The 12,664-nt window shown below is 46.4% G+C and overlaps 1 protein-coding gene across 2 annotated transcripts in view; it reads right to left on the bottom strand.

The window, feature by feature from the left end:
• The window catches only part of MTMR7 (myotubularin related protein 7), a 96,594-nt gene that overhangs the window by 9,579 nt on the left and 74,351 nt on the right, over positions 1-12,664 (bottom strand). For both annotated transcript variants that reach the window (XM_066380234.1, XM_066380235.1), the window contains 4 exons: positions 8,247-8,356; positions 6,388-6,513; positions 4,541-4,590; positions 1,067-1,267 (listed from right to left, as the gene is read on the bottom strand). In XM_066380234.1, coding sequence (XP_066236331.1) covers positions 1,067-1,267; positions 4,541-4,590; positions 6,388-6,513; positions 8,247-8,356 — 487 coding nt within the window. The remainder of the gene's footprint in view (positions 1-1,066; positions 1,268-4,540; positions 4,591-6,387; positions 6,514-8,246; positions 8,357-12,664) is intronic.

Raw genomic sequence — 12,664 nt, 5'->3', positions numbered from 1 at the left:
CAGAATGCAGGTTTTTCAAGCAAGGGGAGCAGGCTCGTGATCCCTTTGTCCAGAGGTACACGTCACTCTCAGGACTCCAGGAGGGGAGGAAAGTTAGAATCAGTGTAGCAATATTTAATTAAGATACATTCACATTGTCTCCTAAAGGCTCTTAAGGAAGGGGAATAGGAAGTTTTCAGATAAGTTTTACTTTCTTTGCTGTCTAGCAAGTGGCCTCAGTCCTTCCAGAGAACTATAGTTAAATTATGATTAGTTACTAACTTTTGCTCCTTTAATCTCTTTAGGGCAGGGGTCTCAAACTCGCGGCTTGCCCACCAATTTTGTGCACGTGGATTAGTCTGCAGGCCGCACAAAATTGGTGGGCGGGCCGCGAGTTTGAGACCCCTGCTTTAGGGGTTTTTTTCTCTTCAGAAAGAAGGGGTAAGGGGCCCGACTCTTCCTTTTAAAATGCTAATGTTAACAATTTTTGCAATTCCTTGGCACCTTATCACAGTTCTGTTTGCAAATCTTATAAGAACATACCCACCAATGATGTCTGTTTCTTTTTAAGTGCAGAAATCACCTTGACTCAAGGAAGTTTCAATACTAGTGTCTGTCAGGTCTGCCAGCCTGTGTATGGATTTCAGGAAGAAGCTGGGGGAGGAACTCGGGCCTGTCTTTGTCAGTTGTTTCATTTGTGAAGTAATATCAGGGAAAAGAAAAGAACTTTAATGTGTCAGTAGAGGTGTGTGGCTGAAATAGTCTTAAAAATTCTGAAAGGCCGTTGAAATTCTCAGTCATAAAATGCTTTCACACACAGGTGGGACAGAAACAGATGCATGGGCAGAGACAAAAGTGAAGGTTGGGGGGGGGGCTGAGGGAGGGGAGTGAAGAGGGCCAAATACACAGTGACAGAGTGTTTTCACTCGGGCGATGGGCACACAACGCAGTGAATAGTTCACAGCTGTGGAGATGCACACCTTAAACCCATGTGTTCCTAAGGATCAATGTCACACCATTACATTTAATTTCTAAATAAATATTCTTTAATCTATTATGGATAAAAATTAAATAGCAAACCACTTACTTGAGTTCTCGTCTCTCCTTTTGGCTGTTACATAGGAAGTTTCCAAACTGGCAAGAATAAATGTGGTGTTGAATGTGAACCAGAAACCGCTCATTGAATTCAAATGCACAGGGAAACTGTTCCATTAACTGCCAGACACACTCAATGAACTGGTCAATCACTGGAGAGATTTCTTTTGGATCACCATCTAGATTGCCATATCTACAAAATAAGGTATTAGAAAAATTTTATAGCCTTTTTTAAAAATTAGCTATAAGTGCAAAAAACAATCACGAAAACAACCCCAGTTCCAAAGTACCATATTTCCCCATGTATAAGACGCACCTTAATGTTGTGGCTGGAAATAATAAAGTGAATTACATAAAGTTATTGAACTCAAGTTTTATTCATCATAATCATACCACTCATCACTGTCAAAACTCCCATCCCTTAGCTTGTTCTCACCTGTGTCTGATGACAAGTCACCATCTTCAACAATGAGCGCAAAAACAAACGCGAAAAAGCGGGAAATACAAGAAAATAATCTACAACCACTGCATAAGACACACCCAGTTTTTAGACCCCAAATTTTTCGAGGAAAAGGTGCGTCTTATACATGGGGAAATATGGCAAAGCTTATAAATCCAAAATGCAAAGAAGGTAATTTTAACTAACTTTTAAAATTCCAATGAATACACAGACAACAGTGTGATGCTAACCAGAGGGAAAGGGGTGGGGACCCACTCTGCGTGGGATGGTGGGTGCGTGATGCCGTGTGCACAGGATGCTTTATTGAGCTGGACACTTGAAACCTGTTTTGCGAACCAGTGTCACCCCAATTCAGTTAAAAAATCCAATTTTGCTCCTGGCCAGTTGGCTCAGTGGTAAGAGTTGGCCTGGCGTGCAGGAGTCCCAGGTTCGATTCCCGGCCAGGGCACACAGGAGAAGCGCCCATCTGCTTCTCCACCCCTCCCCATCTCCTTCCTCTCTGTCTCTCTCTTCCCCTCCTCCAGCCAAGGCTCCATTGGAGCAAAAAGTTGGCCCAGGCGCTGAGGATGACTCCATGGCCTCTGCCTCAGGTGCTAGAATGGCTCTGGTTGCAACAGAGCAACGCCCCAGAGGGGCAGAACATCGCCCCCTGGTGGGCATGCCGGGTGGATCCCGGTCAGGTGCATGTGGGAGTCTGTCTGACTGCCTCCCGGTTTCCAACTTCAAAAAAAAAAAAAATCCAATTTCAAGAGAAACTTTGTAATAGAGGTGTGAAGATGGGACATATTCACACTATAGCTACAAAAGAAAGTGTTAGTGCCAGAGATAAAATTAAAGGAAACTTTCCATGGACAAAGAGCATTCTTTAATTCAAATTTTAAAAGTACATTAGAAGCCCTGGCTGGTTGGCTCAGCAGTAGAGCGTTGGCCCAGTGTGTGGAAATCCCGGGTTTGATTCCCGGCCAGGGCACACAGGAGAAGCGCCCATCTGCTTCTCCACCCTTCCCCCTCTCCTTTCTCTCTATCTCTCTCTTTCCCTCCCACAGCCAAGGCTCCACTGGAGCAAAGTTGGCCCGGGTGCTGAGGATGGCTCTGTGGCCTCTGCCTCAGGCGCTAGAATGGCTCTGGTTGCAACAGAGCGACGCCCCAGATGGGCAGAGCATCGCCCCCTGGTGGGCATGCCAGGTGGATCCTGGTCAGGCAGATGTGGGAGTCTGTCTGCCTCCCTGCTGCTTGCTTCACAAAAATACAAAAAAACACACAAAAAAATAAAAGTACATTAGAACTTTTCAAGTAAATCTTCCACTTTATTTTAATTAATTTCTAGGGGGAAAGTGTAAAGAAATATCTAAGCAGCTTTAAAGTTTTTCACTTTTGCACTGTTTTGGGGAGAAGGAATAAAAAAGGTAAGTTGAAAAAATCGTGGGGCCCTGGCAGCTAGTTGCTAGTTCATGGTTAGAGTGTCGTTCCGATACACCAAGGTTGCAAGTTCAGTCTCCCATCAGGGTGCAGACAAGAATCAACCAGTGAATGCATAAATAAGTGGAACATCAATTTAATGTTTCTCTCTCTCTAATTAAAAAGATTATGGCTTCTGAAGTTTCTAGAGATATTTCTATTTTAAAAGTGGTATTAAAACTTGTCATAATTTATTTCCATGTGACCACAGATTCTAATATACCTCAGAGAACCTTGAAACTCTGCTTTCAAGAGATCTGGACTCCCATAAAAACTTAATAAATTGAAAAAAAAAAGGAACATAATCTAAATGAATACTACCTAGTCCTGTGTACATTATTGTATGAATTGTAGAAAAAATACAAAAGGGGTAATTTGGGTGCCAACAAGTGTAAAACCATACAGAAAGAACCTCTTCTCAGGAACAGAGAGTCAGTTTGAGGAACAGAAAAGAGCAAGGATCAATTTAGGGGGTTTTCCAGGAGTAGAAGCATTAGAAATTATCAGGAAGCTTCTCAAAAGTCAGTTCTACTCCACTTAAAAAAACCCTGTAGCTTCAGGGAGGGTTGCCTGATCGACTCTTTCCTCATAAAACAGTCATCCAGTTAGTCTTCATTCATTTCTGTATTCTTGTCCATGTGTCCTCCATCTTGGAGTCTAACTGCCTAGCAGAGGAAGTCAGTAGAGCCCACAAAATGAACATAATAATAATCTTTAAAAAGTTAATTTTTTGGAGGCATTAATTCTCTCATTTGTAAAATGGAATCATGTGCTTCCCTGGAAAAATAATTATAAAAAATTCCACAAAAGCACAGGATGAATGTTCAATGCTAAATACAAAACAACAAAAATAAATACAGACAGTTCCATGAATTTAAGAGTTTCTTTCAGGAGACCATACTGAAACAGTCAAAATGGATATCAAAATATCTAATTGAGTTCTTAGTGGGCAGCCTAAATTTAAACTGTAGTACCGGAGGACTGGAGTACACCAGCTACAACACTTACATTCAGAGATTAGAAAACACCAGAACATGTCAGGGATTATCATCAATGTTAACAAAATGAGGCTGGTGTCTCTAACAATAGCTTCTGTTTACTGAGAGCCTGATGGGGGCCAGGCAAGGAGTCAGGTTCCTTACATGGACTTGTTACAAACCTGTGCTATAACCCTGGGGAACAGGAGCGTAGCCCCTTTCGCAGATGGGAGACCAGTGCTCAGAGAGGACAGAGGCCCACGGCCACACAGACTGGACCTGGAGCTGCATCTGTCTGGCTCCAGAGCCTGGGCCACTGCCCTACTTTCCAGAGAGGTCACCTATGATGCACATGCCTCAAGACAGACCAAAGTGACTCCCTCAGGTATTTCACAACTTCCAGCTTACAGTGAGTGTGCACTTCCAAAATGGAGTAATTTAGTTCTTACCAAGAGCAGTCAGTTACAGCTTCATTTCTCTGCAATACAATGTATACAACACAATTCTAACTAAAGCTGTTTTCCCTCAGTTATTTGATTTTTTAAATTCAAAACATTTTTAAATATCTTACCTATGATTAAACTTATGACCAAAGGAAATCCAGTCCTTTTCAATTAATACCTACACAAGAAAGAATATAAATATCACGGAGGGAAGCAAACCAGGAAAAATACGAGACCACAACCAGTAATGTTGAAGGACTCAGATTCTTGGAGCAGGAGTCACCATCCTGGGAAATCTGCAGTGAATGAGCTCTGGTGGCCCTCCAATGTAGAGATGCACATTGAAGGGCAAACTGAGGGTCATTCATAGGAAAATAAATGGGAATGGGTACATGAAAGTGTTAACATCACCACCCCTGAGCACTTTCTATGAAGCACTGTTCATAGTGCATAATTCTTATATGATCTCATTTCATGGTGGGGCAGGTAACACCAGTCTCCTTTTACAGAATGGGAAACTGAATGAGAGTTTAAATCCTCGCCTAAGATCACGCTGCTAAGACGTGGTGGTTTCCAACAAATAACTTAGCTCGACACCCATTTCTTCACTAACATGGGGTACTGCCTCTCAGCATAAATACTAGCCTTTTTACAAGAAACAATGAGGAATGTTTTTCAGTGAATCTGACTACACTTTAGGAGGATTCTAAAATCCAGTGATCTTTATATTAGAAGGATTCTAAAGTGATAGGGATGTATTAGGAGTTTCAGCCCTGCTTTAGAGTTAGGGGTAACATTAGTTTATAATTTCAAATTGTCCTGATTTAAAAAAAAATTTTTTTTTCAAATAGTACAGAATAATCCTATTGATATCACCAGTGCTCTAAATTGGCCAGAGGTTAGACGTTTCCCCTTTAAAAAAATATGGAGTGGTTGAAGTTTGTCCTTGACAACTCACGAATTTAATGGGCCACAATCAGAGTCAATGGTGGTAAAGGTTGGGGCGAAGGAGAGAGGCCCCGGGCTGGTTTATGTGACTCAGAGTCCTTCCACTATCAAGTACAAATGAAGGACTCCAGCCCTCCTAACCTCAGTCCCGGGGAGGGGCTTGAAACCGGAGTGGCAGCCGGTAGACTCAGTGCTGTCTGTTCTCGACTCTGAAGGGAACCTCCCCCTCCTCTTGTCACAGAGTGTCAGCACGTATTACTCAATAAAGGAGGTCTTCTGGCAGAGACATGCATCAGGGCTCGTCTATCAGCATCTAGCCCTAGCGTGAGGTCAGGCTCCATGGAGCGCTTGCCACCAAATCCTACTTCCAGAGGCAGCAGCCAGGTATGTCCCTGTTGCGAGGATGTCCCTGCAGTCATTTCTAGAAAATGGTTCCAGCTTGGCCAAAGCTTCACCATTCCAGACAACTATACAAATATTCTGCAGTTGAAGACAACATGTCACATTTCAATACCTAAAAGGCATAAAATCTAAGGATGTACTCAGAATGTCAGCAAAGACTACCCAAACACTGAAAATCTCAGTGCTGTCATACAGAGTTGCAAACTTAAAAAGCAGTAGGTGAAAACGGTTTCTTCCTCTCGAGGACTTTTTGCATGCTCAGTATAGAAAATTATGTCTCCCAATATTTTTTTGAAAAGTGTTTTCTGTTACATATTCACACTACCTCAAACTTGAAATATGTATGACACAACAAATGCTGTGTACAACTTACTATTTTATAAACTGCTTACTAGATTTTACAGTTCTCCCAAAATCCACAGTCAGCACCATTGGTTTTTATTCAGACATCTCAGAAATTCACCCCTTCACTCCAAGCCTATTCCACCTTTTCCCTTTAATTCATCTTGCTGATTTACTAAGAGAAACATAACAATGATGAAGAAAGACTTGTCAATACTCAGCAACAGACAGGTGCATTCATTCAGCGCCCTACGTGGGAAAGTGGCCGGACATCAGCACTCACCATGAAGCCCTTCAGAGTCCGGTAGTGAGGGTCCAGCAGCAGGCTGGCCAGCGAGCACACCTGCGCGGTCCTGTCCCAGCCGTCGGAGCAGTGAACAAGCACGCTCGCCCCTTCCTCTGCAACTGCCTGAGACACGGGGGATGCAGAGTCAACACAGAACGGCGGGCCACCCGAGAACTTGCATCACAACTACGTTTGGTTTAATACTTGGAGAAACCAAAAAAACAACTGTCCGTTCATTTCGTCTTCCTGCCTCCCTCTAATTAGGGCAGAGTCAAGGAGTGGTGGCACTAGTAACCTAAATGAGTCTCTTCCTTCCCACTCTACCCAGGCCCGCCAGGCCGCAGCTAAGCGCAGGTGCTGCCTGCTAGGTAAACACTGCCGTGACATCTAGCCCACCTCCCAGCCCCCTTCTCTCTGGGTTTCCACCTTCAGCCTTTGCAGTGATAAACTCTGGCTCTCCTGCTGGCCTCAGCCATCTTCAAAAGGAAAGGACACAGAGATGACAAATTGTAAAGCTGAAATTAGAGAGAAGGTTAAGAGCCAAGGAATGAATCCAGAGTTGGAGGAAGAGGCAGAAAACAAAATTTTTAAAAAGTATAGCAGCAAGTGTCTGCTAAGAAAAGAATTTCTGCCCTGGCCGGTTGGCTCAGTGGTAGAGCGTCGGCCCGGCGTGGGGGGGTCCCAGGTTTGATTCCCGGCCAGGGTACACAGGAGAAGCGCCCATCTGCTTCTCCACCCCCACCCCCTCTCCTTCCTCTCTGTCTCTCTCTTCCCCTCCCACAGCCGAGGCTCCATTGGAGCAAAGATAGCCCGGGCGCTGGGGATGGCTCCTTGGCCTCTGCCCCAGGCGCTAGAGTGGCTCTGGTCGCAATAGAGCGATGCCCCGGAGGGGCAGAGCATCGCCCCCTGGTGGGCAGAGCATCGCCCCTGGTGGGCGTGCCGGGTGGATCCCGGTCGGGCGAAAAAGGGAGTCTGTCTGACTGTCTCTCCCCGTTTCCAGCTTCAGAAAAATACAAAAAAAAAAAAAAAAAAAGAAAAGAATTTCTATTTGCTATCCCAAATGCACAAACTTTCAGCTGAGTATTTTGACAGGAACCATGGGGAAGCGGAGATTTTGTCATAGCCGCCATCACTACCTGCAACCCTGCTCGGATTCGTTTGGGACTCCCATGCCAGGATGAAAGCTCTGTGAGAGACCAGGCTGGCTTACCCACTGCATCCTCAGCACGGAAAGGTGCGGGCCACTAAATGAGTATGTTTTGAATCTAATAAAGGGGTGCATAATATGTCAAGGAAAAGACTTCGTTGTCTTTAGGTATAAATCTAAAAGGAATTTATGTTAAAAATAAAGCCCACTGAACAACAACATAGACAATGCATCCAAAATCAGCTTGTATGAAAAGACACTTGCAGCAAGATTCTTCCTGTGGCAGAATGAAACCCAGCTACCTGGTTTAGGAACATGACTTTTGCTGAATGCCATAAATTGAAAAAGAGGACTGTTGACAAAGAAGAGAGCCTCAGGGCTCCAACCCTGGAGTGGCTCACATCTGGATGTACTCCTATAGAGAATTCTTCCCTCCATCTAGGACCGCGCCTAACGGCGGAGAGGAGCCTGTAAATATTTTACCCCTGGGCTGCTGTGCGGACATATGTACTGTGAACTGAGCACTGACCTCTCTTCGGGGAAATCCCACCCTCAGAGGGCAAACCTGGTGGAGGTCTGCAAAGCAGCTCCCCCCCCCCCCATCGTGGCACAGCACGGGGCAGTGGGCGGGGTGGAGACAGGGTCCCCACTCTGAAGTCAGACTGTGGTGGCCAGCGGCTCTTCGCCTGTTTTCTCTGCAGTCACACACCTTGGCAATGAAGAGCCCTGCGTCCATGATGGCCTTGATGTGCCGCAGCCAGCCCGAGCTCTCCAGCCCCCACAGGAAGTCACTCATGGAGGGAGACTGAAGTTCACACACTGCAAGAAAAATCATGTTACAAAAGCAAAATAAAGGCACTGTCATTTTACATGTGATCATATACATGCGAGCCGCTTGTTAACGATTACTTAATTGTTGTCTTCTCTGGAAGTGTCCAGATAAACGTCCAAGCTTACTATACAAGATTCTATTAAACCACTTCAAGTAAGGCTTCTATCTTCTTTGGCCATGGGGGACGCTGTATCTGTTTAGATGTATTATAGCTGTAAAGTTGAAGCCCCAATTATAATGAAAACCATTGGCTGTTAGCACCAGGCCAGGTCCACCAGAGCAGCTCCGTCCACCCTTCCAGGATAGAAAACCTGCCACTAAGGAGAGTGAGTTAGGAGTCTATGGAGGAAAAACAGTCACAGAACCCACTCCAGCTCTTTCCCAATTAGAAGGCATCAGCCAACCACTTCAGTTTGGGACTACTGTAAAAACACAAAACAGTTATCCTGAAAGTCTTAAATGGAAATGCTCAAACTCCTCTTGTCAACTCCTCCCCAATAGGAGTAAAGTGTGTGAACTTCAAAATGAGACCATGGACTTCTGAACTGCTTCCAGAAGAGCCTCAAGTTAGGGGTTTTAGTTAACGTAGAGCATGAGAAAGCTGTAGAGCTCGTGTTCTCACTACATACCACTAATAGCACATTCCAAGTACGTACTCACGGATTTTATACCTATAAAGCCCTTTGAGGGGCCCTGGCCAGTTGGCTCAGTGGTAGAGTGTCGGCCTGGCGTGCAGGGGTCCCGGGTTTGATTCCCGGCCAGGGCACACAGGGGAAGCGTCCATCTGCTTCTCCACCCCTCCCCCTCTCCTTCCTCTCTGTCTCTCTCTTCCCCTCCCACAGCAAGGCTCCATTGGAGCAAAGATGGCCCGGGCGCTGGGGATGGCTCCTTGGCCTCTGCCCCAGATGCTGGAGTGGCTCTGGTCGCGGCAGAGCGACACCCCAGAGGGGCAGAGCATCGCCCCCTGGTGGGCAGAGCGTAGCCCCCTGGTGGGCGTGCCGGGTGGATCCCGGTTGGGCGCATGTGAGAGTCTGTCTCTCCCCATTTCCAGCTTCAGAAAAATACAAAAAAAAACAACAAAAAAACCCTTTGAGGAATTCTATAAATGAGCCAATGAAAATCAAATAATGTTCCATAGAATTTTGTTTAAGGGTATGTTATTGTCCTCTGTGTCGCAGGGAGAAAGGGCCCCATTTTCTACTCCCAACCCTGTCAGTAATTAGCTGGTTAATTTTGCCCAAGTCATTTCAACTGTTAGCCTCAATTCCTTCATGTTTAAAGCAGGGAAAGTGAGCCCTGGCTGGGTAGCTCAGTGGATAACGCCTCGACTCGCGTTGTCAGAGGTGGCAGGTTTGACACCTGGTCCGGGCACGTACAAGAAGCAGTGAGTACAGAACTAAATGGAATGATTAGGTCAGTGAGTTGATGCTGTCCCCCACTCCAAGGAGGCGTATGCAGTTGTGTCTCGGTACCCCTTCCAACTCTAGACTCCCAGAGTCAACCCCGTTAACTCTTGAAGGATTTGGAATACATAGTAAGCATTAATGACCATATTTATTTATCAGGTATCCTTCCCTAAAATATGCCAGATTACAGAGGGTTCACTCATACTTCCTGCAACATAATAGCCACCAAAACAGGACAGATGACAAGCAGTAAATTCTGAGTCACAGACAACAGGAGTGACAAAGGTGATAACACCGAGATTTCCAGCGGAAGACCTTACTTAAGAACACCATATTATGAATACGTTTACACGGAATTCCAAACTTCTCTCCCAACGCCTACACCGAGCGGAAGGCCCAGCTCCAGCGACCACTGAGCGTCTGGACAGCTGAGTTCTCTGCCATGGATCTGGCTGGGAGTGCCGAACCTCTGTCCTTGGTGACAGTGGGCCCTTCCCACCATCCCGGCAGGAAAGCCCTCAGTAAGCACAGCTGCCCAGTCCAGGGAAAGGTGCTGCGCGCTCCCAAGGGCATGGTGTCCTGTCATTCAAATGTGTTGTGAAATAAACACAGGAAAATTGAAAAAAGTAATGTAACAGACACTCAGACCGGCCACAGTGACTTCAGAGAAGAAAAAATGATACAAATCAATCCCATGTTCCATGCCGTCCTGCCTCTTCCCTCAAGGGGAACGTTTCCAAGCAGGTCTGTGTCCCTCCACTGTTTATGTTACTAACTGTGTGAGCTTGGACTTGATCTCGCTGTGCCTCAGTTTCCTCAGCTGCGAAGTGGGGATAATAGCGCTGACACCGGAGCGTTGTTTTATATGCTAGCCCTCATCTCTGCTATCCTCAAATTTTATTTTTCATATGTATTAAATATTTACATAAATATATCACTATATATATATATATAGTCTTTTGCAACTTGATTTTTTTTCATTCAATATTTTATTTTTGAGACATAGGATGTATTTTCATTCAACAGCTGTGCAATATATCCCTCTCTGAATTTATCTCAGACTATTTACCATCCCACTGCTGTGGTAGTTGTACACAAGAGTGCAGCAAACAACCATCTGTCTACAATCTCCTTTGGAAGAATCTCCGTGCACACACGTTTCTGTAAGTGAAACGGGCAAGGTCTGAGGGTCCTTGCCCTGAGGGTCCGTGCCTCTCCGCTGTCTGCTGTCAGCCGCTCTCCCCGGGGCGCCCCGGGTCACCCCCTCCCCAGCAGTGAGGGGGGCTCAGCCAGTCCCTTCCCCCGTCCTCGCTGACGCTCTCAGTTTGTACTGTCTGATTTCTGTAAGGATGTTCATGCCAGTTTTGGGTTTTTCATTTCTTCTCTCTGGATGACTGATATTTTGTAAATTGCTCATGTTCGCTTGTCTGTGTGCATGACTGCATGTGGTCTGTCTTCCCTGATGGGCTTTCTTCACATTTCTGGTGACCTCTGTCCTTTTATAGGTAAGTGTGAGGCACAAGCAGGCAGGCTTTCTTAGGCTGGGGGACAGGGGTGGGGGGGATTTGGCCAATCTGGCCCCCAGACTCAGGATCTGCAAGTCCCTTCTGAACGGCTGCGGCCCCAGCGAGGGGTCCCCCAAACACCTGACTCAATCAGACCGGATGCTGGTGTCCTCAGAGCAGAGTTGGGAGGGAGCCATGGGTGTCATTCTTCCTACACAGAAGTCTGCTTGACCCCGCCTTTTGGGCCTGGTGTTCCCTGCCCCCTCTCCCAGCTATGCCTGCTGTCCCTGGGCCCAGGGCCGCCAGTCACCCTTTCCAGAAACTCTGTCACTCACTCTTCTCCTGTGGACGTGTGGGAAGGGCCGTCACGGGGCAGCGATGGTGAGGGAGGCGGCTGGACCCTGAGGAACACTCGGCCGGTCCTGCTCAGAGGACCTGCTGCCCCTCACACCAGCGCTTCCTGGGGACAGACAGCTTTGGGCTTCCTCACAGGACCACCATCAATTTCAGCTTTTTGGAATCTAACTAGTTGTTACTTAATACTCATCCAGCTGTTTTCTGGCTTTAAAATTTTAGTTGTAGGCACCTCTTCTCCCATTCTCTGGCTGTTTATATTTTGGCTTTTTTCCCCACTTCCTCCTCGTGGTGGAGGCAGGGCAGGAGGACGGGGGTAGGGGGTGGGGGTGGGGGTGTAAAGCCAGTAGCCGCGGCCACCATCATAGCCGCTCGGCCCATGCAGGTTTGCATTGGATTTGGACAGTCGGTAAAGAAACAACAGAGCCAAGAACTGGTGGGCCATCATCTTAACTCCTAGCTTGCACCTGGCGGGCAAGTAAAAACACACACTGGGCTCCAAAACTCATTCAGTGCTCACAAAGCTACTGACTTATCCAAGTTTTCTAGAATCAAAGGTTTCTAGCTCACCAGACTTATTCACCTCTGTTCCCCATCTCCTTCCTTCTCCCTGCACAAACTCTGCACAAACTGGCTTCTCACTCAGCACTCCACCATCTTGGCTGCTTCTCCTGGTCTCCTCCACGTGGCCTTTCTCTGCTCTCCTCTCTAATGCTAATCTCAGGAACCGAGAGAGCAAGCTCCCGGTCTACCCCACTTTATAGTACAGAAATCAAAACCTTTAATCCAATATACAAAATAGGGAAGTCTCTAATACAAAGTCATTTATCTGAGGCATGATGGGATTGCACCACCCCACATCAAAAAGAGTGGGAAAGGTTTAGTCCTAAAACCAAGCCCCAGGCTACAAGGATCCTGCCTGCCCACAGCCCGCCCCCAACACACAATATCACCTGGGCTACGGACTTCCACGTGGGCAGCGCCATCTTTAACAAAGTGAGCATAATGTATTTTGTCTGCCCAATGGGGA

The sequence above is a fragment of the Saccopteryx leptura genome, chromosome 4, assembly GCF_036850995.1.
Source record: "Saccopteryx leptura isolate mSacLep1 chromosome 4, mSacLep1_pri_phased_curated, whole genome shotgun sequence".
In the NCBI taxonomy this organism is placed as follows: Eukaryota; Metazoa; Chordata; class Mammalia; order Chiroptera; family Emballonuridae; genus Saccopteryx; species Saccopteryx leptura.
This window is presented reverse-complemented; position numbering and strand designations above follow the sequence as displayed.